The sequence below is a fragment of the Phalacrocorax carbo genome, chromosome 18, assembly GCF_963921805.1.
Source record: "Phalacrocorax carbo chromosome 18, bPhaCar2.1, whole genome shotgun sequence".
Lineage (NCBI taxonomy): Eukaryota > Metazoa > Chordata > Aves > Suliformes > Phalacrocoracidae > Phalacrocorax > Phalacrocorax carbo.
The window spans coordinates 7,049,828-7,074,010 of record NC_087530.1 but is presented as its reverse complement, the minus strand read 5'-3'; the positions used below and the strand labels follow the sequence as shown (position 1 = coordinate 7,074,010).

Genomic DNA, 24,183 nt, shown 5'->3' with positions numbered 1-24,183 from the left:
CATTTAAATGTGAACTCTTAACCATCTCCTACCACAGATGACCCACGGATGGAGCTGCTGCTTTCATTATTTTTGTTAATCTGACTAATTTTTTGCATGCATTTGCTGTGCTCCCTCTGTCTGTGCAGGACTCTCATAACTAAGGAAGTCGGCAGTGTATCTCTGCGTATGAAACAGGTCGAAGAACTGTGAGTAGGATTAGCCCTTTCTAAACCATGCTGTCTCCATACTGTCACTCTTCGTTCTCCTTTTGTTTGTTTCTTTCTTTGGGAAAGCTGCTCCAAAGAGACATGAAGGAAGCAATTACTGCAATGTGAATTATTTTAGTTTAGATGAGTGCTGTGGTGTGTGTTTCATGTGTTCTTTATAGCCAGCCACCCAGCCAGCTGCTTACCTTGTTGGTCACCTCTGTGCTGCTAGATGGGTTGATGACATTATTTTCCATTACACTGATTTTGCTCACCAAGTGAGGTTTTAGTTTTAGTGTTACCTAGACTGTTTTCTTTAAAAAGCATATATTGCATTTTATGAGGTGCAGATAAAAATATTAGTTTGTATATATAAATATATATATAGAATATACATACCAAGTATTACGTTGCATATGAATGCTTGGAGTTTGGGAAGGGTAGGGTGGTCATAGGTAAAGTAACATTTCTGCTGGGTAGTCAAAAATCATTAGTTTGTTTATATAGAATGATTTTTTTAAAATTGTAACATTAATGTAATTTTCAACATTATATTTAAGTCTCCTGGGAAAAAATAACAAGTTTGTGTCATGTTCTTGAAAGTTGCTGGGAGATACAAAGTAATAGTGTTCATTGGATGTGCCTGACTGTCTTTTCACAGAGGCTATATTTCTTGAGATTTAAAAGTGAAAGTATTTTGTTAATCTCTGAAGCGTTGCAAAGCAACTTTGAGGGAAGGTCTGCTTCTAAAGGAATTTTGCCTCAGATCCTCTGTGAGCTTCACCAGTATTTAATACCTAAAATTGTATGGTGAGGCAAACATCTGCAGTCGGGGCAGGCTTCAAAACAGTGTTTTCCTTGAGTCAGGGTAGAATGTTTCCATTCAAACCTAAATATGAAAGATTCTTAGTCCCCTTCTATCCAGACTTAAGTCAGGATAGACAGGAAGCCACAAAGTCTCTGCTTCCATGGAAAGACTTAAAGTTATCAGTTTGATGTATAGACGTTACAGCCCAAAGTATCAAGGATTTTCTTCAAGAGACTTTGTTGCCTCTGAGCTATTGATTAGGAAACCGCTGCATTGGTGAACTCTTCAAGGTGGGAGGTTTTATCGCTCAGTATTTGCCTGTGTGCTCCAAGGTGGGAAATGAAAATATTGTAAGGCTGCCCTTTCCCCATTTGAGGCCCTGCAGGTATCTCAGCAGTGTTTTACATAATTTGATTTAGGAACATCAAAATGGATTATCTTGTGGCTTAATAGTGAGAATCAGTTGCTGCTGTTGATCACTGCAGTAGACCAATGTGCAGTCTGATTCCGGATATTACAAAAAAAAAAAATCTGGATGCAGCTAGAATATCTCATCTTCCGTAAGACTCAAAATAGGGTAACAGTTAGAATGGGTGTTAAGGGTTTGGCTCTTCTGAATGCAGGTTCTTTAAAAACAGGCATTATGCATTGCTAAAAAAAAAATCTGTAATTCATTATCAATGACTGTAAAACTTATGTTGGCTTTTTTCAGCAGCAACTTGAGAAAGGTCTTGTAGAATCATCTGTGTCTACTTGGTTACCAGGAATCAATTAGGAGACATCAGTTTTCTGGTGGTTTTAAATAAACGGCTGGTCTTTTGAGGTTTATTTGCCTGTTCAAACCAATTTAAACATTTTAGAGGTTTTACTTTGCATTTATTCTAATGTAAACAAGAAGTAATTTCACTGATGTTGGGAATTCCAGAGATATAAAAACAGTGTATGTGAAATTAGTTTCATGGATTTCCCACATGAATATAGTTGCATTATCAAAGAAATAACACCTTTTTTTAAAACATTCAGCAGATTTTCACTGAATAATGGCTAGGTATTTATGTCAGTAGCTGGGAGGCTAGTGGATTTTAATAATCTGATAGCAAACTCAATGTACTGTAGGAAAATACTTCTCAGAAAGTAAGACCCCCTGGAACCATTCCTGCACTGCAGTGCTCCTGTAGCTTAAGAGCCTACCCCGACCTAAGCTGTGATTTGGGTTTGCTTTTGCCCAGTGAAGTGTTGCATGTGGGATACATCATTTTGGTGCGCATATCCACGTAGAGGAGAAACATGTACAGTTTACATTTACCCAGTCATGTACAAGTAGATCATTCTGTAGAAGAAGAGTGTGTAGACTGCAGGGATTTTCCCACGTCTTTGGGGATACCGGTACTTGGTAAGTTACTGTGACTCTGCTCAGTTCAGTCTGATTGTTCCCTGCTTTCCTTTTTCGCTTGTTCCAGGTATCACTCTCTTCTTGAGCTGGGAGAAAAACGTAAAGGCATGCTAGAAAAAAGCTGCAAAAAATTTATGCTTTTCCGTGAAGCTAATGAGCTTCAACAGTGGATCAATGAGAAGGAAGCTGCACTCACAAATGAGGAAGTGGGTGCTGATCTGGAGCAGGTGGAGGTGCTACAGAAGAAATTTGATGATTTTCAGAAGGTATGGTGTAATGGTGTATAATGAGTGTGTCAGTTTTGATCTCTCCCCTCGGGCTTTCCGATATTATGTCCGTGATAATTTTTCATGGCTGAGCATAGTTGAAAAGGAAACGTAGTTTTGATTGGAAACAGAAAGGTATATATGAATTTTTTTAATTTCGTCTTGTGAGGGTAGAGAGAATCCCACATTCAAAAGTTTTCTGTTTGGTTACAGTCTCCAGGTTGCTACATGCTTCCCAGCTCCCAGAAAACTGAAACTCTCTTCCAATACATTCAAATGTAGAACCTGCTAAGCTTTGGAGGAATTTTGTTTTGTGTAAAGCATAACTTTCAGTTAAGCTATTCCTCTTCCTTTTTGTTGAGAGGAAAGATGCATTTTAGTTTCCATCCATGGAGTGTTTCCCAAGATATGAAAAAAATAATTCTCTGCTTCAAAATGCTGGTAGCATTCCAGTTTTATTTCTTCTCCCAGATTTTGCAACTCTAGTTAATTTTTTTTCCTTTGTATGAGTTGTGAAAGAGTTGCTTGGACAGATATATTTATTCTGTCTACTTTGGTAAGATACTGAACACTGAAATGCAAAGATGCCTGACCTTATATATTGGGAAAGACAGTGATTTGACAATTCTGTGGACATTATGATGTTTACAGCTTGAAAGTAGGCTAACAAACAATTTAAGCCAACCCAATACTGTAGGTAAGAAGAGGGATAGTAATTACTGGATTTGGGTTCTTTAAAAATAAGCTGATGGTTGAAGTGAAAATGTGTTGCCTATTAAATCTTAAGTGCAAGTTCTCCACTACTACTTTTTAAACAAGTTCCCTTTCTGCTTTATAGAAAGCTCTCTGTCAGTCTGTTTGGTTGGAAGCATATAAGTATTTTAGTAAAATTACTTTTTCAATTGGCCTTCTCATGCAGTAATATGGATGATAGCTTTTGATCTTCATGTTGGTAACGTTGTAAACCTGACAGTTTAAAAGTGTATTCCGTTCCTGATTGTTAATTAACTTTGTGTACAGGAAGCTCTTAATAGCATGTTTCTTTATTCCACTGATGCTTGGCGCTGGCAGCTGGGGTTTCTTGGCACAGACTCCCATGCCTTGTATATTCACTGGTAACTGTGAAGGTCAAGTTTGCTGAATTCCTGCTGTTTACAAACCACGTGCTTTTTGGCACCCCTGGTGTGCCAGCTTGTTCCATGTGTTTTGCTTGTGTGAATGTTAATGGTGTGATATTTTACTGTTCTGTGCAGGATTTAAAAGCTAACGAGTCACGTCTGAAGGATATAAACAAGGTTGCGAATGACCTGGCGTCAGAAGGGTTGATGGCAGATGAAGTGCAAGCAGTACAGCAACAGGTCCACTTTTTTTCTGACTCAGTCTAATTCTCTTAAAGGAGGAAAGTCTTCTGCTTCTCCTTTTGTCTGTTGTCTTCTGCTTTTTGTGTCATTGCAAGATTCAAGGAGTTTATTTTTTGCTCTCTGGTCTGATAATACTGGTATTCTTACTAGTGATACTTAACGCCTGTTCTGTAGTTGGGCCATCACAAGGGTACCCTTTAAATGATTTCTTTTTAAATAGTGCTATAGCAAATTGCACCACCTAGAGCTTTCTTATTTTCTTCTCTTAGGAATGGAAAGTCTTTAAAATAGTGTTAAAAGTCTTGGAGAATCCATGCATTAGCTTTACTTCATATAAATTTGAAATTTCAGCCTTCATTTCTTTGAAGGAAAAATGGTGAGGAATGCTAGGGGAAAAGAGAAATAAAGTAGAGCTCAATCTACAGTGGGAGGGTTTTTGTGGGCTTTCTGGTTTTTTGTTTTGTTTAGTAACATACACTCCCCACCCCAAGCTTTTCACGTACTTGTGCTATTTCTGTAAATAACTCTATCCAGTTCCAACAGAGTATTGAAGCAGCGTGTTTGTTTTCTGAGCTCGAAGATGATGTGTTGCAGTAGATGGTTGAGTAGTCTAACTCCCATTTCTGCTACACGTTTAGGTTGCACGAGCACTGTTTGGCTTAATGACATGCTGGTAACCCATTTGTAGAAGGACGGAAGCATATCTGCTGCTATCTTCCCTTTCTCAAAAACAGTAAAAACTTACTTTCTATTAGAAAATAACAAGTTGTTTCTGTTTGTCCTTTTTTACTTTGCAGGAAGTCTATGGTATGATGCCCAGGGTAAGTGTCAATTTCTGAGATAGTGTGGCAATTTTAACAGGTTTGGGATGTACAAGTAGAAGTTCAGCCGTAATTGTAGTTCACTTCCATGAAGGAACTCAATAATGACTTTGAATGGACATAAAAAAATTATCTTATCTTTGATCCATTTATTTCCTGAGTGTCTTACCCCACACCACAAATCAATGCAGAGCAGGATAACCCAAAATGATGCCAATACTTGTAAAAATTTATGTACTCTGTTAAGGATTGAACATGGAGAACTTTCAAAGATTTTTAGTATATTTTGATAGTTTTAGATTTTGCTTCCTGTTTAAAGCTGTTTCTTTACATTTTCAAACAGGATGAAACCGATTCTAAGACAGCCTCTCCTTGGAAGGTAGGTGTCATTGCTTAGTAACACACAACAGTAAAGTGAAACAAAAACTACAGCACATCATCTTTTTTAGACCATACACCTTCTGATGACCTTAAAAAAAAAAAAAAAAGATTTTTTTTTTTACCGTCCCCATGACTAGGGTGTGTGTTTGGTTGGTTGGGTGGGTGTTTTGTGTGTTTTGTTTTGGGTTTTTTTTTTTTAATTCACTTACTGAACGTTGACTTTACGTTTTCTCTTTGCTGCCCTTAAGACAGTTATTGTTTGTTTCAATTTACACTAACATGATAGTGCTCGCTTGTAGATTTCTAACTATTCTTACTCTGATCTATAATACCTTGGGTATTGCAACTAATTATTCATAGTTGCTTTTGTAATTTACTTGCAATTATTTTCTTATTGTTTACTTCTTTCATCTTAAACAACAGTGTATTCAAAACACTGGTCTAAAAAAGCATATAAAAATGAAAGAATTCAACAATTTTAATTGAAACCTCTAAAATCTAGGGTGTTTCTCTCCTGCATTGTGGAGCGTTGTATTTTACAATGTCTGTATTTTTGACTTGGGCCAAGTTGTCATGGATTTTTAAGGAGGTTTTTTCTTCAGTCTGATTTTTGGATCTGATTGGTTAGAGTTGACTTTAATGCTGCATTTTTTTTTTTATTTCTGTCTCTTCATACAGTCTGCACGTTTGATGGTACACACAGTGGCAACCTTTAACTCAATCAAGGTAACAATACAACTTTTTCCAAGCCATTCTAAAAGCTGAGAACATTGTTTCACTTTCCCTTTGCATAGTGTTTGACTTTCATTGTTCTTTATAAACCCATTTGAATGAACTTACTGAAAGAAGTATCGACATATACAGCATTTGCTTCTCAGGTTACATCAATATCTTACTATATACATAAAATCATTTGGTTTTCCATCTCAGGAGAAACTCTTGAAAATATTTTATTTAACAAGGCTACTTGAATTTGTGCATGCTTCTGGAATTAAGCAGAATATAGTACCCTGCACCTGTAGTGAGAGGCCAGTCTTGACTCTTCATTTATCTTATTGACTGATGATGTTTATATACTGTAAAAGAAAGAATCTTCCGGCATTGCTATCAGTATTCTCAGTAGACCCCTGAAATAAAGCCTGTAAAAATGGAGATGAAGATTATTGGCATCTTTGTAAATGTCAGCAGAATGAAGAAGGTGAACAATAGTGAACAAAATGTTACTGGATACTGAAGTTTTCTGTTTGATGTCATAAAGCTTCAGTGGGTCCAGTACATGAGTTTCTCATTTAAACAGAAATGCTATAAAACTGTGGTCCGCAATATCAGCGGGATTTTTTTTGTTTTGCAGGAACTGAATGAACGCTGGAGGTCTCTGCAGCAGTTAGCAGAGGAGCGAAGCCAGCTGTTGGGCAGTGCTCACGAAGTCCAGAGATTCCACAGGTGAGGTGTTTGTATCATGTTTGGTCTTAATTCAGTAAAATACTGTGTCTATAAGAGTCCTAAAACACAGTGGGACCTATTCTAAACAAATCATGCTTCAATCCCCAGCTCGTTCAGTGGAAGTTGGACCACTGGTGGTCCAACAAGAATTCTTTATATTCTTCCTAGAGAAAGAAAGACTTGTTAATGTAAAAGCATGGGATTTCTGTGGGCTTGAGAGATCTGGACTACTGTCCTCAGTTGTCAAAGTTTGCTTGTGTCATCTTGGGAAATAATTTAATAGAACCATCAACTACTTGAGCTTCTCTGGAAATCAGTGACCTGCTAGGTATCAGAGGTCCTCATGTGACCTCCATTTTAATTCTCTTTTTGCCGTCCCTTCACTCAAATCAGAGATGCTGATGAAACAAAAGAATGGATAGAGGAGAAGAATCAAGCATTAAATACAGACAATTATGGACATGACTTGGCCAGTGTGCAGGCTCTGCAGCGCAAACATGAAGGCTTTGAGAGAGACTTGGCAGCTCTTGGAGACAAGGTGAGGTTGTGAGGAGGACAAAACCCAAAGCTTTCTTTTTATCTAGCAGAAATGATTGAACGATAAAAAAGATGCTTTTTTGTCTTCATTGTGTTGATGTCCCTTTCTCTAATTCTAGGTTAATTCTCTTGGTGAAACTGCCCAGCGTCTGATCCAGTCACATCCAGAATCTGCTGAAGATCTCCAAGAAAAATGTACTGAGTTGAATCAGGCTTGGAATAGTCTGGGGAAACGTGCCGACCAGCGCAAAGAGAAGCTTGGAGATTCTCATGACCTGCAGCGTTTCCTCAGTGACTTCAGGTAAAGATGCTGTTCCCCTCCCCCCGCTCCAGGTTCTCTCTCTGGTATATTATTAATGAAGCATATATGCCTTATTGTTTCATGTGAATATTTCTGGGAAAGGTACAGAAAAGGAGTGCTTTCCCTGTCCTGACTTATTTCAATGGAGGGAGGGAAAAATTCTCCTTTAATGTGTGTTCACAGGGACCTTATGTCTTGGATCAATGGAATCCGGGGCCTGGTCTCCTCAGATGAACTTGCAAAGGATGTGACTGGAGCTGAAGCTTTATTGGAAAGGCACCAGGTATGTGAAAGATGAGAAGTGTGTATCATAAACATCAACGAATGTTTCTTTTTCTGGCACTTTCCATTTAGAGTTCCAAAAATAGATCAGTTTCAGCTCTGTTGTCTATTTATTTAATAACACATCTCTCTACCTTGCAGGAACACCGTACTGAAATAGATGCAAGGGCTGGCACTTTCCAGGCATTTGAACAGTTTGGACAACAGCTTCTGGCTCATGGACACTATGCCAGCCCAGAGATCAAGGAGAAACTGGATATTCTAGATCAAGAACGGACAGACCTAGAGAAGGCCTGGGTCCAGCGCAGAATGATGCTAGACCAGTGCCTAGAACTACAGGTACTCTGCTGCATTTTTAAAAAGAAAAATAACTCCTCCTTTGTTAGAAAGCTTATTCTTTCATACTGACAAGCAGTGCTCTTGGTCTGTCTTTCTCATGCTTCGGAGTTTTTTCTCTGTAGCTGTTTCATCGGGACTGTGAACAAGCTGAAAACTGGATGGCTGCCCGGGAGGCCTTCCTAAATACAGAAGATAAAGGAGACTCCTTAGACAGTGTGGAGGCACTCATCAAGAAACATGAAGATTTTGATAAGGCAATCAATGTCCAGGTGAGGAGTGTAGCTGAAGTAAGGGGAAAATAGTTTAGTTTTTCTTATGCAGATTATTAGCAAAAGAAGTTACTACCAGTATGGCTTCTGAAGTTCAGTTCTAAGTATTCAGCCCTTTGGGATCTGCTGCAGAAGTTTAGAAGCAGATGGGGTGTATTTCACTGCCTACAAACAGTATAGGAATAGTGGTAAGTATTTGTGTAAATCTTACTGATTTGAAACTATTTTTCTCTTTTGTGGTTTGGGGTTTTTTTTGGCAACAGAAAAGGTATATTTTCTGTTTCTTGTAGCACAAAGCTGCCTACTTTTATTGAGAGATCATACTGTTGTAGCTTAAAGTCCAAAAGATACTTTTTTCCTAAATGCCACAGGTGAAAGGTCTTCTGAAGTTGAGCTGTCCAGTCCTGTAGAAGATAGACTTCCTTCATAGAGTCACGTTTATAATAATATACCTGTAAAGAAAAATAACAAAGTCTTGTTCTTTTACAGACCCTGCTCATTACTTGCCTTTAAGGAACAACAGTTGTAATTTATGGCTTCTTTTTTTTAATAGGAAGAGAAAATTGCTGTCCTACAGTCTTTTGCTGACCAGTTGATCTCTGCTGATCATTATGCAAAAGGAGTCATTGCTAACAGGCGCAATGAGGTTCTGGACAGGTCAGTATTGCCCTATTAGATGGCTTTGGCAACATTATGTAGCTGTTAAATGTGATGCCATGTGCAGTCCTAGGTTTTAATTCAACATATGTGTTTAATTGCATGCAGGTGGCTTCGTCTGAAAGCTCAGATGATTGAAAAGAGATCGAAGCTAGGAGAATCTCAGACGCTTCAGCAGTTCAGTCGTGATGTGGATGAAATAGAAGCTTGGATCAGTGAAAAGCTCCAAACTGCAAGTGATGAGTCATATAAGGATCCCACAAATATCCAGGTGAATATGGTTCTCAGCTCAAAAGTCAAAATACAATTTTTAACTTTGCAAAGCATACTCTGGTTTGAAAAAACACGCTCAGGAATTCTTGTTCAGTGATAACGGAATTATACACCATGTTGGACGTGGTCTCTGTATAACAAGGAGAAAATGGAAGAAGTTACATTATGCATGAAGGGAGACCCAAAATAGAGCTCACTTGGTAATTATTGATGCATATAATTAATGAGGTATGTGGTATTTGCAGCAGCAAGTTCCATGAAGAAACTCCTGAGTAGCTATTCTATCTTTCTCCCATCTTCTAGATAATAAAATAAGGAAATGGAGTTCTTGGGTCTCATCTCTGTCTTGTGTTCTAAAATGTGAAGTCTCATCTATATTTCAGTATTAAGGAATAATTAATTAAAGTGACCTCTTATGTTTTAATACTGGTTATGAAGTAGTATGAATGCACTGAACTACTTCTCTCGATCTGTTTTATAGCTTTCCAAACTGCTGGTAAGTAGTTTGGACTAGCCCTGGTATGTGAATTTGTTTTCTTTGTATAGCTTACATGTGAGCACAAGGTCTGGTTGCAGTCTGTTGCTCCATCCATCAGTTCATGCAATCTCTTTGTTTTCTGTTAGCTTTTGACCTACATCCAGGTACAGCTATTGATCTTCATGTTATGGGTGTGGCTTTTTTGTTAATGCCTATTCAGCATCATTTATTTATGTTTTCATTTTGCAGGTGTTCTGCATGATCTGTTTAATTTGTGGTGCATTAGTGATGTAGTTTAATGGGTTTTCTTAGGAGTTAGCCCATGGGAAAATGGCCTTCTATCCTCCTTCTTCAGAAACTTGGCTACTGGGCCTGTCATCCTCCTGCCTGGATCTAGAGTGTGATGATTTAACACGTGACATAATGTGAACTCTCTTGACTTGCGTTTGTAGAAACAAATGCTGAAGACGGAGGATTCAGTAAAATGATAGACCTAGATGGCTTAGTTCTTGCAGCAGTAGCATAAAAGGGAATAATACAGAAGGAAGACTCTGGGAAAAAGATATGTACCAGAGAGAAAGCTGACAGGACTTGTAAGAATCCAAGAAGTGGAGTAAAATGAGAATGTATGGAAGGAAAAGATAGAACAAAGAAAGGGGAAGCGAACTAGAGTAAGAAAGTAAAGAATTGTTCTTTGTCACTTCAGGCTGAGGGACATTACTTTTCTTTTTTTTTTAAATTAGAATTTTGTATTAAACCAAAAAGGCTTGTCTTGGATTTGTTGTCATGGTAATTATATGCAGATATGCAATTGGCAGCTTTTTAATTTAATTTTACATGTTGGTAAGTCTAGCTTTGAAGGATATGTTTTTATAATGTCAGCATTCAGGATTAACGGTTCCCAAAATAAAGCAGTTCATGCAGAATTTCTCATGCCAGCGCTATAGTATTTTCCATCTTTTATTTTTAGTCTAACATTTCCCTTCATTCCATTCTCTCAGGGCATCGTATACCCATGTCCAACGTTACTAGCATTTCCAGTTCATACTTGTAAATTCTGTCTTGTCATTTTTGTGCTGTTACCTTCCTGGTGGGTGGGTGGATCACATATATATATGGGAGAGAACTGCATAATCCCTCTCACACCGAGGCTCCTATTGTTCTCATGGTGCTCTCAACTCAGCAGAGAATTGTTTTTAACAAATAATTCACAGTTATTTTATAGAGTTTACGGTTGTTAATTCATGATTTATGTATATAATGTGGTCATGTATGACCGTCTAATATCAAAACTCTGCAGAAAGCAGCTGCAGCAGTCATGCCTCTTCATTACCTATAGATTAGGAAGGGAAACAGAAATTTGAAATTACTGTAGAAGGGTTGATCTACTGTGCTTCTGCTTAGGGTATGTATAATTGCTACTTTTCACAGGTGATGGCACTGAAAATTAGAAAGCTTTACTTGAGTAACAGCTAAGCTTAATGCAAGGAATGTTGCATGAGCAGCGTAAAACGCCGATGATGTTGCCTGGGTTGTATGTGTCAGCTGACAGTTGTGCTAGGTCAAAGCTTGATGGTTACTCAGATTAATGAGAGCTACTATTTGAGTGTACAGTAAGTATTCTTACTGAGAGAGAGAACTTCTTTAGACCAGGCTATAAAGAAAGATAACTCATGCTGTCCTCTTGGCCCATGAGAACAATTTAGGAGCCATTTGTCCAGTCTCTAACAGTTTTGCTTTTGTCATACTCAGAGCAAACACCAGAAACACCAAGCCTTTGAAGCTGAGCTCCATGCCAATGCCGATCGGATCCGGGGAGTCATTGATATGGGGAACTCCCTGATTGAAAGAGGAGCCTGTGCTGGCAGTGAGGATGCTGTGAAGGTAGGTACAACCAGTCTTAGAAGATTTGCTTAGTTTTTGCTTTGGGAAGTGTTGGGATAACTGGGAGTGGAGAGTGTCCCTCAAAAACAAATCTTGTTTTGTAGAAGCTTTTCTATTTCAGCTATGCAGTAGAAATCCAGGTAATCATTCTGCTTCCTTCTCAAGGGTGACAAGTCCTGCAATCCCATGATCAGGATGTAAAAGTGGAACCGAATTAGAGCTAGGCAGCATGAAATAGTGACTGCATAATTTGCATATCCAGGATGAGCAGCCACACTTGTACCGTAGTCTGGTTTTGCATTTATCAGAACTTAGGTTTTCAGTTTGTGGCAATTATCTTTTCCATTTTATAACAGGCACGCCTAGCTGCCCTGGCTGACCAATGGCAATTCCTGGTACAGAAATCAGCAGAAAAGAGTCAGAAACTGAAAGAAGCTAATAAGCAACAGAATTTCAATACTGGAATCAAGGACTTTGATTTCTGGCTTTCGGAGGTAAATGAAGTTGGGATGATTTACTTGCAAGACTTGTTTTTTTAATTTTTTATTTCCTTTGCTGATGTTAGATTTTGTGGAGCACCGACCACCTTTAAGCAAGTCTGGTTTTATTTTGAAAAAATCTTTATTATGATTCAAAATATGGTGGATATTTTTATACTGTTATTGATAAACAGTAAGGTGAGAAGAAGCATGTTTGCATAGAATCTATTAGGAATTAAACAGGTGATGAGGCCAAGGTTTATTCACACTCTAGAAAACTGAGAAAAGAATTTATGCAGTTTTAAATACACTATAATTTCAAGAGTTTTGTGAAAACACAATTTGTTCTCCATCACGTTTTCCTTCCCCACCCCCAGGTGGAGGCTTTGTTGGCATCTGAAGACTATGGGAAGGACTTGGCATCAGTTAACAACCTTCTGAAGAAACACCAATTACTGGAAGCTGATATATCTGCTCATGAGGTATTGCTTTCTCTTTTCGTTTCGGAAGATCTATCATAGTAGTCAACAAATTCTACATTACCTCTTCAACACATGCTGCAGTCAAATACTTGTTGAAACACGTTTTCTGAATAAAAACTGTGACTCTGCACAGCAGTCAGCTTATGATTTTTTTACTGACATAAAAAACACAGAAATGAGATCCAAGCAATTCACACACTTTTTCACCTGCATTTCCAGGATCGTCTGAAGGACCTGAACAGTCAGGCTGACAGTTTGATGACCAGCAGTGCTTTTGATACATCCCAAGTAAAGGATAAACGTGAGACCATTAATGGACGCTTTCAGAGGATTAAGAGTATGGCAGCTGCCCGCCGCGCAAAGCTGAACGAGTCCCACCGTTTGCATCAGTTTTTCCGTGATATGGATGATGAGGAGTCCTGGATCAAGTAAGTTATTTTGGAGGTTCTAAGCTCTGGCACGAGGGCATGTGCTTACTGCCAGCTTGCTAACAACATTTGTAGTCTGTAGTATGGTTTTTTATAACTTGCCTTTTCCACAAGTATGTGTCCCTACAAGAAATCACCTTTGCCCCCCAGTCAAGGAAAACGACATTTACAATGGTTTCAGCACTGGCTTGGGTGTGGCTCCTTATCTACAGTTTTCTGTGGTCAAACCCCAAGAAGGAAAGCTCTGTACTGGAAAAAGTAATGCTGTTTAGACCTGGGCCAGATAAATGAAATTTTACTCTACTCCTTTTGGGAAAGTTCCTCACAAAAATTCAAACCTTACTTTTTCAATCTGAAGTACTTTCACAGTATTTTCATAGAACATTCTGGCAAGTTGTAGTAATTAATCAGATGCTCTTTCCATATTGGTGTTAGTGTCCTGGGAGGAGGGAAGGAACTGAGCCTGATTGAAATTCATCAAATTAGAGCACTTATTTTATCACACCTGTGAAATAAAAGAATAATATTGGATAACGGCAGGTAAACTTTACAAAAGGTATCTATCTTCTTAGAAGGAAAACAGTACAGAGAAACACTATCCTTCAGAAAGAAATCATAGACCCTCTGCTTCCTTCTTTCTTTCCCCCACACATGACTCCTGAATGTGCTGCCAGGAGCTAGCTGCTGTTTGCTGATAGCTCGTGTAGACAATTTTTTACATCCAAGATTTTTGTGCTGTGAGGAGCATTTCCTTATTTGCAGTGACTTTGGAGTTTTTGTTTCGTTTGGGTTGTTTTTGTTTTTTTTTCGTCAGGTTTGACCTATAGAAGTAATTTTCAAATTTTCTCTTTCTCTCTTCTCTCCTGAATTTAGAGAGAAGAAACTGTTGGTTAGCTCAGAGGACTATGGCAGAGACCTAACCGGTGTGCAGAACCTTAGGAAAAAACACAAGCGCTTAGAAGCAGAATTAGCTGCCCATGAACCTGCTATCCAGGTAAATGCCTCTCTCCTTGACAGATTTCTTGTTTGTGGCGAATGTAAAAGCCAGTAATAGGTTTGCCGGAATCCAAATAGAATGCTTAAGAAGAGAGCAAGTGATATTCCATTAATTATGTGTCTCTCTGCTTCACAGGGTGTTCTAGACACTGGTAAGAAGCTTTCAGATGATAACACAATTGGAAAGGAGGAGATACAGCAGAGACTGGCTCAGTTTGTGGATCACTGGAAAGAGCTAAAACAGTTGGCAGCTGCTAGGTGTGTGAGACATGTTTTTGTAAAAATCAGGATTAATTAAAACAGTTATATGGACTTGTAATGACCAGATTTACTGAATTTTGGGGGTTTCAGGTATGGGTCAGTAGTCAGTAATATGATGGAATAGCACAAGTCCCTGATGACAGACTCTTAGAGAATATTTAAAAGACTGTAGTGATAATGTTCCTCAGTAGAGACATGAGTCTTTTTGAGGTATGCTGTGTTTGGCCTTTTCTTGCCCCAGTTCGAAACCGTGGGCTTGAAATTAACTGGCTTTAATCCACTACCAGGGTGTTTTTCTGAATAGAAGCTGTTGGGAGAAAATGATCCATTTTAGTCCTTCAGTAGCTGCAGGCTTTGTGGCACCGTGATTTCTAGAGCTGCAGGCATCACAGTCTGCTGCTGGAGAAGTGAAGTGTGAGTGGTTGTGTGTTTATGGTTCACTCTCTGTACATTCTTAGGTTTTCTGCTGCTGTAATTTGTTTGAAATGTTATATCTAAAAGCCATAAGGCAATGCTGTGACTAATTTTACCTTTCTTTTCCCATTCCAGGGGTCAGCGTCTAGAGGAGTCTCTGGAGTACCAGCAGTTTGTAGCAAATGTTGAGGAAGAAGAAGCCTGGATCAACGAGAAAATGACACTGGTAGCCAGCGAGGATTATGGGGACACCCTTGCTGCTATCCAGGTATGGAGAAAGTTGTCAGCTCTTTGTTGTTCTTGTAGCACTATTGTTGGCTAGAGCTTAACGAACCTTTTCTTTTCTGTCTTTCCAATTTAGAGAATTGTTGGTTCCTTTTGAAGGCCTACGCTGTTAAAAAAAAAAAAATTAATGTTACAAAAGCATCCCAAGTATGTTATGTCCTGTAGAAATTACTTGCAATTTGGTGTAGCTTTGTATCTCTTGACCTCTAATGGGCATTCCAGCATTCAATTGGCTGAAGTTATATCGGAAGACAATAAGACAATATAGGTCTCCTGTTGTCCACAGAAAAAGAGCAAGTTGTGCTAACCAGCTAAGATTACTAGTTTTTGTCAGAAAAAGTTTGTGCTAGCTGACCTATAACAATAAATTATTTTCATTTTTTTTTATTTTTAGTAAGTGGTGAGAAGTTATTTTAAAATAAGTGACTGTGTCTCGTGTTTGCAGGGCTTGCTGAAAAAGCACGAAGCATTTGAGACTGATTTTACAGTCCACAAAGACAGAGTGAATGATGTTTGTGCTAATGGAGAGGATCTCATTAAAAAGGTGAGCATAAACTGGTGAGGAAGAACCTTCAAAGGCTACCCAGGACATTTTCATGTCAAAGTAGAATTAACTCCTCTCTGAGGACTGATTTGTCCTCTCTTTGAAAAGAGCTCTTGCTCATTTTTTGTGGCTGAATAAGCTGTCGGTGTTAACTGCTTTCAAAGCTATTTCTCAGACAAAATATTTCAGTTGAAGTCCTTGCTCTGTCACCAACTTACTGGATGCCTTAAGATCATATGGTGTGTGTTTGTTGTTTTTTTGCTCTTGTCATGTAGAACAATCACCACGAGGAGAACATTACTGCCAAGATGAAGGGCCTGAGAGGCAAGGTGTCAGATCTGGAGAAAGCAGCAGCTCAGAGGAAAGCCAAATTGGATGAGAACTCTGCCTTCCTCCAGTTCAACTGGAAAGCAGATGTGGTGGAGTCCTGGATAGGTATGTTCTGTACTGGGGTGCAGTACCCTGTCACAAAAAACCTGAAATGCGACTTCACTTCAGAAGATCTCAAGTAGCTTCTGACTTGCTGATGTAACAAGCAGACCTAAACCCAAAGTAATCAGCAGTGCTATATCCGATTTATGCTTCTGAGTTAACCTGATGTAGAATAGAGGGAATGTCTGAGATGGAGACATTGAAGTTTTTACTAAATTTGTTTAATTTTCCAGGTGAGAAGGAAAACAGTCTGAAGACAGATGATTATGGACGTGACCTCTCTTCTGTGCAAACTCTACTCACCAAACAGGTCAGTGATAATGCTGCTTCCACCCTGTAAGTGATGGAGGGAACAAGAGGACTCTCCTGCAATACACAAGGATCTGGTATTTGTTTGAAATATATGCAGGATATTGGAATAGTTAAATAAAAATGCACTCTGAAATATTTTGTTCTTTGTTTTCAATGCTTCAGGAAACTTTTGATGCTGGGCTTCAGGCCTTCCAGCAGGAGGGAATTGCAAACATCACTGCTCTGAAAGACCAACTACTAGCAGCCAAACATATCCAGTCAAAGGCCATTGAGGCTCGGCATGCTTCCTTGATGAAACGCTGGAATCAGCTACTTGCTAATTCTGCTGCCAGGAAGAAGAAACTCTTGGAGGCTCAGGAGCATTTCAGAAAGGTAAGCGGCCAAACCATGGGGCTACAAAAATCTAATTGTTCTCTTTTTTAAAAAAAATGCAACATCTGCAACTTCTTCAGCTTTTTCATTTGCTGCTAATGGTATGGAGATCCTGGAGACTTGCCATAAGAATTTTTTAGATGTTTTCATGAAGTAATAAAAGCCAACTGTCATTGATACACGCTAAATCGAGATAAACTCATATTAGAATAGTTACATTCCTGCATAACTGAACTGAACAACTGGATTTTTTTCTCTTCTCAAGGTTGAGGATCTGTTCCTGACTTTTGCAAAGAAGGCATCTGCCTTCAACAGTTGGTTTGAGAACGCTGAAGAGGACCTGACGGATCCTGTGCGCTGTAATTCACTGGAAGAAATCAAAGCACTGCGAGAAGCTCATGATGCGTTCCGTTCTTCACTTAGTTCTGCCCAAGCTGACTTCAACCAGCTGGCAGAGCTTGATCGCCAGATCAAGAGCTTCCGTGTAGCCTCCAACCCATACACTTGGTTTACTATGGAGGCTCTTGAAGAAACCTGGAGGAATCTGCAGAAGATTATCAAGGCAAGTCAGAGGGGGAGAGAGAGACTCTTTTCATAGTTTATGACCTTTCAAGTCTTCCCTGGAAGTTGTCCTCTAAGAGAATCAGTACAAGAGTTTGTCACTACTACAGATGGAAATATCACAAAACTTGGGAGCAAAGAAAAAAATCCCATTAGCTATAAACCTGTGCTATTATCAGTTGCTTTCATGGTCTTCTGTTTGCGGTCTTTCAAAAGACAAAGCAGGTGTCCCTTGCTTCCTAACTGTAAAATGTTTAATGTCCCTGCTATGCAGTGAAGTAACTGCTGGTTCAATTCCAATTCTCAAGACTTCAGTAGGAATGTTCTGTGTTGTCATCTTAGATGATTTTGTCTAGATATCCAGGACGCTCTTTGAGCCCTCAGTCTTGTTTTGAGCTTCAGAACTATGCTGGTATGCAGCTTAGTTTTGGGGTTTTTGTTACAGGATGAGGACAATTGCATTATTTCTCTGTTTGACATTATTTTTGTTCATTTCTTAGGAGCGTGAATTGGAGCTGCAGAAGGAGCAGCGAAGACAGGAAGAAAACGACAAACTACGCCAGGAATTTGCTCAGCATGCTAATGCTTTCCATCAGTGGATTCAGGAGACCAGGTATAGTGCGTCTGCCCAGGAGCTGCCCTTAGAGAATTCCTCAGCCAATATTTGTACCCATCCTACATCTCTTTGGTCGAAGTTGTAAATATCTCCAGGTGAAAAACAGCTATTCAGGACTTGTTCGTTGCCTGCAGTTGGGATTTGAGGGAGGCCCTGTTAGCCATGGGGAAGAGGAAAGCCCTGAAATACCAGACTTCAGTTATTCCTGAACTAGTCTGCAGCACAGCTGGGGGGCTGGGGAACAAATAGCTAGAAGCAGACTGTGTGAAGTGCTGCTGGCGTTTCTGTTAATGCTCCTTTTGTATCAAATAGTATATTGGAAATCCCTTTAGAATTTCAATAGAGAAAGAAGCTGTGAAAAAAGCATAAGACTATTTTGTAAACAATTAGCAGGAGTGCTGTCTAATAATGTCCTTGCCTAGGGAGAGGGAGTAAAGATTTAACAATCGTGTTAGAAATAAAAAATTTCAAGGTCGAGATTGCAGAGCACTGAAGAGCATGTTTCTGGAAAACAGAGGTAACTGTGCTCAGATAGGGCTGTTAGCCACTTCTGATGTGCTCTGGTTGTGGTTCAGAGGAGGTGAGTTCTGTTTTCATGTAATCCTGTGATCCTCTGTCTCTGTGTGTTTACAAAGAGTTCTGTATGTGTCTTCATGAAATAATGAAATATAAATACAATTTTTAACTTTTTGATGTTTGCTTCCCACCCAAATCTCTGTCCCTCTCTTACTGTCTTGTCTCTGTCCTGCTGCCTGATGTTTGGATCTTCACATTCTACAGGACTTACCTGCTAGATGGGTTAGTATTGAATTTTATATCTTTAAAAAATTGGTGATGTGTTCTGCTCTGTCTTTGTGTTTTCTTCTTGTCATTACATTGCTTGTGAAAGCTGTGCTGAAACCCCTTTCGTTTGAAGAGCGAAATCTGTGGCTGAGGTGCACAGACACAGGAAACAAGATTTTTGGAGTAGATTAAGTATAAACCAGTAGAAACATAAGAATTTCCTAGTCAAAGCAGAAGAAATTATTAATGGATGGCCACTGGCATACCATGGAAGTCCTGCCTTCTGTTCACGCTTTCTCTGAGGGCTTGCACAAGAAAAGGCTCTTAATCTGCTGAGGTATATGAGCACAGAGAATAGTCGTCCTTTGGAAAACAGCTGACATTTCTAGTTTTCCAGCATTCAGAGACTTGCTTAGTAAAATAAACTTTTCCATTATAGCTGTTCTCAAAGCTCCAAAGTATTCACCGTTTTTGGTAAGGAGGAGGGAAGATTCCTATGAAGAGGCTTGACTGAAATTACGTATCTTAAAACTCTGTAGTATGCAAATATGAACGGCCCAGTTTTTAATCTGCTGCATAACCATGCCCCACAAAGATTATGTTCTTGATCAGAGAAAACAAAACCTTCCAACAGGAGCCCATGAACTTGCCTTGGTTTGCAGGCAGTTTGGTGCCTGCAGTTTTAAGTCCACTTAGTTCCTGATGAGGAGGCATGCTGGGCATTTGTCAAGAAGTGGAAGGGAAATAAGATCTTTAAACGTCTCCAGACTGCCAAACCCTCTGAGAGTGTGTCTGTCCATTTAAATCTCTTCAGTATTAAAAATCTGCAGCACAATGGAAGCTTTGTAATAAGACATAATGTAAAATGCGAACAAGTAGTGTATGGGCCTGGCGCAGAGGGCTGCGTGTCAGCCCTGTGTAACGTGCTGGAGAGGAGGCAGGGGCCCTTCTCATGAAGGGAGGAGGCTTTTCATAATAGAAGGGTGGAATCTTTGCTGATAACTCTGCTTCTTATTTGCTCTGTAATGATCACAGTGACTTGTGTTCTGCTGTTTCTGCCAGACAAAAATAATTTGCCCCAGTTTTGTTGTAAAGTTTAATGGAACTGAGCAGATTTTCCTGGAACGGATGCTGAATTCTCTGCTCCTTTGTAGAGTAGTGTTGTAGATTAGTTCTGGTATCCAAGAACAAGCGAACAGAAAGGAGCCATTTACGACAGACGTAGGGTCAGAGTTCGAGATCACCATGCCAAGCCCTTTTGTCGAACAAATTACCAGAAGGCTGCTGATATGCCAGGCAGAGTTTGTCCTTAATTCTGCGTGAATAGATGAAAAAAGCAGATTTAGCTCAAAGATACATTGGTTACGCTTAGCCTTCCTTGGCAGGAGGGCAGGCAGAGCTGCAGAGAATTTTTGAGATAAGAGTTGCCGTGTGTGCACCTTGCATTTCAGTGTGCTGTAGTCGCTTGTGTGCACCCAGCACTGCCCGAGGGAGCTTTGCTTTGGGGAGGGGAGGAAGGATAATTTGGAGTTCAGGAAGAAGAATGCCTTTAAAGAATCTGTAGATGAGTTAACTGCAAGACTTCATCTCCTAGCGAGACTCTCTTTTTTGTGCCTTACATGAAAATAATAACAGATTATTTTTGTGTATGTGCAACCAGCATTTGAATAATTTTCTTTCATTAAGCACTTGCTTGTGTTTGCTGCAAGGTGGTGCTGGCTTGGAGTGTGGCTCCACTGCAGTGACCGTGTTTGGGTGTGTTCTTTCCTCTGTTCTTTCTTTCTTCCTGTTTGGAATTTATTTGGTTTCTTTTCTTTGACTAGCATAGCGTATCGTCGTGTCATTCGTGTCTATCAGTATGAAGTTGGGGATGATCTATCTGGAAGGTTTTTTCCTCTTATTTTTTTACCTCACTTTGGTTTTCAAACGCACTCTTTAATTCCAAGGCTCGCTTTCCTTCCAACTAACTTTCACGGCTTAAAGATGCTTGGAGGTTTGTTTCCCTGTTGACTCTTTCCTTTCCACGGTTGGTTCCCAGCTTCCTGCTCAGGGGCCTGGGCGTGCGCTTTGTCTCTTTAGACGTGCATTGAATCTGAGCCTTAACCCTGTGGTGAGAAACACCCGGATGCATTTTGATTGCTACAGAGTGATTCAGCGCTTGAAATCCCCTTCTCAAGAAGCTCAAAAGCACGTAGGAGGATAGATTTCAGTGGGCATGAAAACCTGGTTTAGTGACTTCAATACCAGTGACTTCAGTTTTAGGAACCTAAATATCAGAGAGTCAACGGAGAGGACGGCCCACCTGCACCGCGCCCAGACTGGCTGGCTGTGCACAGGTTGTTCGTTATGAACTCTCACCATACATGTTGGAAGGAAGAGATTCTTAAAACGCTGCTGCTTAAAGGTTGCTTAGGGCCTTGGGGAGAAAAGCAGCATCCAGAGACTTTCCGTAGCCAGTCCGTATGAAGTAGATCTTGGAGACCATTACCACAGTGGTGGTATTTATATACTGGTGTGGGGGCTGCAGTGTGCCCAGAGCTCAGTGTGGAAAACAGACTGGGAGGAGTGGGCCGTGCCTCAGCTGCTCTGGGCGCAGGGTGGGAGAGGCAACTGTCCACCAGCCACTGCTGCGTAGGAGAGGACTATAGTTTTCTGCAGTGATTGTGCCACATTAAGGTTACTTTTAAACCAAACCAGTAGTTTTCAAGGTCTTTTTTCCCCCCATTTTTTCCCACGTAACACACCTCTGTAGAGCTTCGGTACCTGACTGGCAAATGCAGCCCGTCTGCAGTGAATCACCTGTAGTTCATGTGTGCGTGTGTGTGCTGGGCACGGTGGGGTGGGACGGGACCGCACTAATTTCATTAGGTCCAGTAAAGGGGGCGCTTTGGATCTGGCATGAAGTGTGGTTGCTGATCATGTTGCCTTTCAAATGGGGCTAGAAATTAACTATATAAAGAAATAAGAATCCAACAAGATGTACACATGTCAGTCCAAAATAGGATGAGTCAGAATAAACAAAACACAAAACAACCAGTGTTTAAATATCTACAGGAGAATAATACTGCTGTAAGGATTTTTAATTTCAAGGAAGGACTGTTAATTTCAAGCCCCACCTGCCATTTTTTATGGGATAAGTGCTCTTTCTCACTGTGATTCTCTGTTTAGGTCTTGTATGGTGGAGGAATCGGGAACACTGGAATCGCAGTTGGAAGCTACTAAAGTAAGCAATGCTCACCTGTTGCTAAAACCCCTTTCCCAACTGATGACTTGTGAACGCAGGGTGGGAATGGAAATGCGTGGAACTATATGGTAAAATCTTAGTTGATTTTACACATTCTGAGTACTGAAGAGACCTTGGTGATTATGTATTTACATATCTGATGTCTAGTTATATCACAAGCCATTAAACAACACGCTGATGTAGTTTTCCTTTTTGTTCAATTTTTTCTAAATAAGCGGGGTGGGGCGGGGAGGAGGCAGTATTTTCAGCATGTTTCCTGATAAGAGGGGGTTTTTGTCTCAAGAACCGTTTTGCAAGCCCTGTTGGTTTCCAGTAGTGTGCATGAAAAGGAACCTTGTTTTGAATACTGTTTTACAAATCCCTGCAGAACAAGAAGAGTATAACCCTTCCTTCCCTGCCAGCCTGTGTTCTGATTTTTTTTAAGGTGGGTTGTTTTTTTTCTGTTGATTTTGGTTTTTTTAACCTCTTGCCTCCCTCCTAACAGCGCAAGCACCAGGAGATCCGAGCTATGAGGAGCCAGCTGAAGAAGATTGAGGACCTTGGAGCAGCCATGGAAGAGGCACTTATCTTGGACAACAAATACACAGAACACAGCACCGTGGGGCTGGCACAGCAGTGGGACCAGCTTGACCAGCTGGGGATGAGAATGCAGCACAACCTGGAACAGCAGATTCAAGCTCGGTATTGCCTACGCCATGTGCACTGTAAAGCATGTCCCACCTGGGGGGGGCGGGATAAAAGATAGGAGACGCATCTGCCTGTGTCTAAAGACAAACCTTGCATGATCCCTGCTAATGAGGCTCCTCTGTGCCCTGACTAACGGGTATAGTGAGCTTGTAAACCCCCTGCCCCACCTCCTGGCTCTCTTCAGAGGGATGAAATTGGCAGTTGTGGAAAGAGTTCCTGTTGGCTATTGGCAACGACCAGATCTTTGAGGACCTGATCTATTCTATTGAGCTGTGGTGATGCAATGTATTGTTTGCTCATTCCTCCTCACCTTCTAATGCAGATGCTGGTTTGGGGTAGATAGACTCCAGCGGAGATCTGCAGTTTAGGAACTGTTCAATAGCTTTGCTTCTTCCTTTGCAGAAACACGACTGGAGTCACTGAGGAGGCTCTGAAGGAGTTCAGCATGATGTTCAAGTGAGTCGCAGGGAAAGCATGCCAGAGGAATGCTTGTGAGATATTTCTGGCACGTGGGTGGCTCCTGTTCACAGGATTCTCTGACCAATCTCTTTGTGGCTCCTTTGTCTGCCCAGTTTTGCACTGAGCGCTCTGATCTCTGCCAGATGGCAAGAGCCTCCAGAGCCACCCGCTGCTGCTGGGTGCAGCCCCAGCTGCACCAGAGCCTCTCCTGGGCATGCTCACTCGTGGGCACAGTGGTGTAGGAACGGGGAGTGCCAGTGGTTTCCATCTGGGAATATAGCCAGTTTTTGGATGCTTTTTAAGCAATGTAAAGAACTTGTGCTTACTTTTCATGTATGTTAGGCCTATTTATTGATTCAAGCTCGCATGTCCAGAATAGTGGGCTAGTTATAATCTGTTCTAGTTTTCAGCAGTTTATAGCTTTCAGTACTCAACAACTGACACTTGAAAATGTGGGCTTTGTTTTTAGGCACTTTGACAAGGACAAGTCTGGACGACTTAATCACCAGGAGTTTAAGTCTTGCTTGCGCTCTCTCGGCTACGACCTGCCTATGGTTGAGGAAGGAGAGCCAGACCCAGAGTTTGAGTCTATTCTTGACACCGTAGATCCCAACAGGTACGTGAGTTGGACCTTTTTAGATTGCAAATTAACTTAAAAGTGACCTGGTGTTGACAGTCACCTGCATTGAGACTCTCACCCTTCCCAGAAAAGCTGAAGCCATGCTCAGGAGGCACGGCAGCGCTGTGCTCTGGGTGTTAATGGGCGGCAGTGTTCACATGCTGTGTTTTACCGGCAGGGATGGACACGTCTCGCTGCAGGAGTACATGGCATTCATGATCAGCAGAGAAACAGAGAATGTGAAATCCAGTGAGGAGATCGAGAGTGCTTTCCGCGCCCTCAGCTCAGAGGGGAAGCCCTACGTGACCAAGGACGAGCTCTACCAAGTGAGTACTGCTCGTGGCCCACCATGGAGGAACAGACAGAGGCTTTTTGTTTATAGACTGCTAACAAAGCCCAGCGCTGGTTGCTTGGCGATTCATGTCACTGTAGTTGAGTCAGTTGTGACCCTGCAGAGGCATCCTCTGCAGCAAACTCAGAAATTATGTTAACAGCCCTTGCCAGTTGCTTTCTTAGCTCTATAGGGGA

General features: G+C 40.6%; 1 protein-coding gene across 8 annotated transcripts in view; it reads left to right on the top strand.

The window, feature by feature from the left end:
* SPTAN1 (spectrin alpha, non-erythrocytic 1) overlaps window positions 1-24,183 on the top strand; it is a 51,538-nt gene that overhangs the window by 26,519 nt on the left and 836 nt on the right. The window contains exons 23-57 of one of the 8 annotated variants that reach the window (XM_064468372.1): window positions 129-188; window positions 2,457-2,655; window positions 3,909-4,013; window positions 4,814-4,837; window positions 5,181-5,216; window positions 5,897-5,944; window positions 6,570-6,661; window positions 7,055-7,199; window positions 7,318-7,499; window positions 7,683-7,782; window positions 7,923-8,120; window positions 8,243-8,389; window positions 8,943-9,046; window positions 9,155-9,317; window positions 9,801-9,815; window positions 11,550-11,681; window positions 12,038-12,175; window positions 12,538-12,642; window positions 12,862-13,070; window positions 13,944-14,064; window positions 14,203-14,324; window positions 14,877-15,009; window positions 15,472-15,570; window positions 15,846-16,005; window positions 16,236-16,312; window positions 16,477-16,686; window positions 16,952-17,248; window positions 17,748-17,860; window positions 18,644-18,661; window positions 20,470-20,532; window positions 21,815-21,869; window positions 22,375-22,571; window positions 22,980-23,033; window positions 23,506-23,652; window positions 23,834-23,981. In XM_064468372.1, coding sequence (XP_064324442.1) covers window positions 129-188; window positions 2,457-2,655; window positions 3,909-4,013; window positions 4,814-4,837; window positions 5,181-5,216; window positions 5,897-5,944; window positions 6,570-6,661; window positions 7,055-7,199; window positions 7,318-7,499; window positions 7,683-7,782; window positions 7,923-8,120; window positions 8,243-8,389; window positions 8,943-9,046; window positions 9,155-9,317; window positions 9,801-9,815; window positions 11,550-11,681; window positions 12,038-12,175; window positions 12,538-12,642; window positions 12,862-13,070; window positions 13,944-14,064; window positions 14,203-14,324; window positions 14,877-15,009; window positions 15,472-15,570; window positions 15,846-16,005; window positions 16,236-16,312; window positions 16,477-16,686; window positions 16,952-17,248; window positions 17,748-17,860; window positions 18,644-18,661; window positions 20,470-20,532; window positions 21,815-21,869; window positions 22,375-22,571; window positions 22,980-23,033; window positions 23,506-23,652; window positions 23,834-23,981 — 4,216 coding nt within the window. The remainder of the gene's footprint in view (window positions 1-128; window positions 189-2,456; window positions 2,656-3,908; window positions 4,014-4,813; window positions 4,838-5,180; window positions 5,217-5,896; window positions 5,945-6,569; window positions 6,662-7,054; window positions 7,200-7,317; window positions 7,500-7,682; window positions 7,783-7,922; window positions 8,121-8,242; window positions 8,390-8,942; window positions 9,047-9,154; window positions 9,318-9,800; window positions 9,816-11,549; window positions 11,682-12,037; window positions 12,176-12,537; window positions 12,643-12,861; window positions 13,071-13,943; window positions 14,065-14,202; window positions 14,325-14,876; window positions 15,010-15,471; window positions 15,571-15,845; window positions 16,006-16,235; window positions 16,313-16,476; window positions 16,687-16,951; window positions 17,249-17,747; window positions 17,861-18,643; window positions 18,662-20,469; window positions 20,533-21,814; window positions 21,870-22,374; window positions 22,572-22,979; window positions 23,034-23,505; window positions 23,653-23,833; window positions 23,982-24,183) is intronic. The other 7 variants (XM_064468374.1, XM_064468373.1, XM_064468375.1 and 4 more) reach the window with 7 other exon arrangements.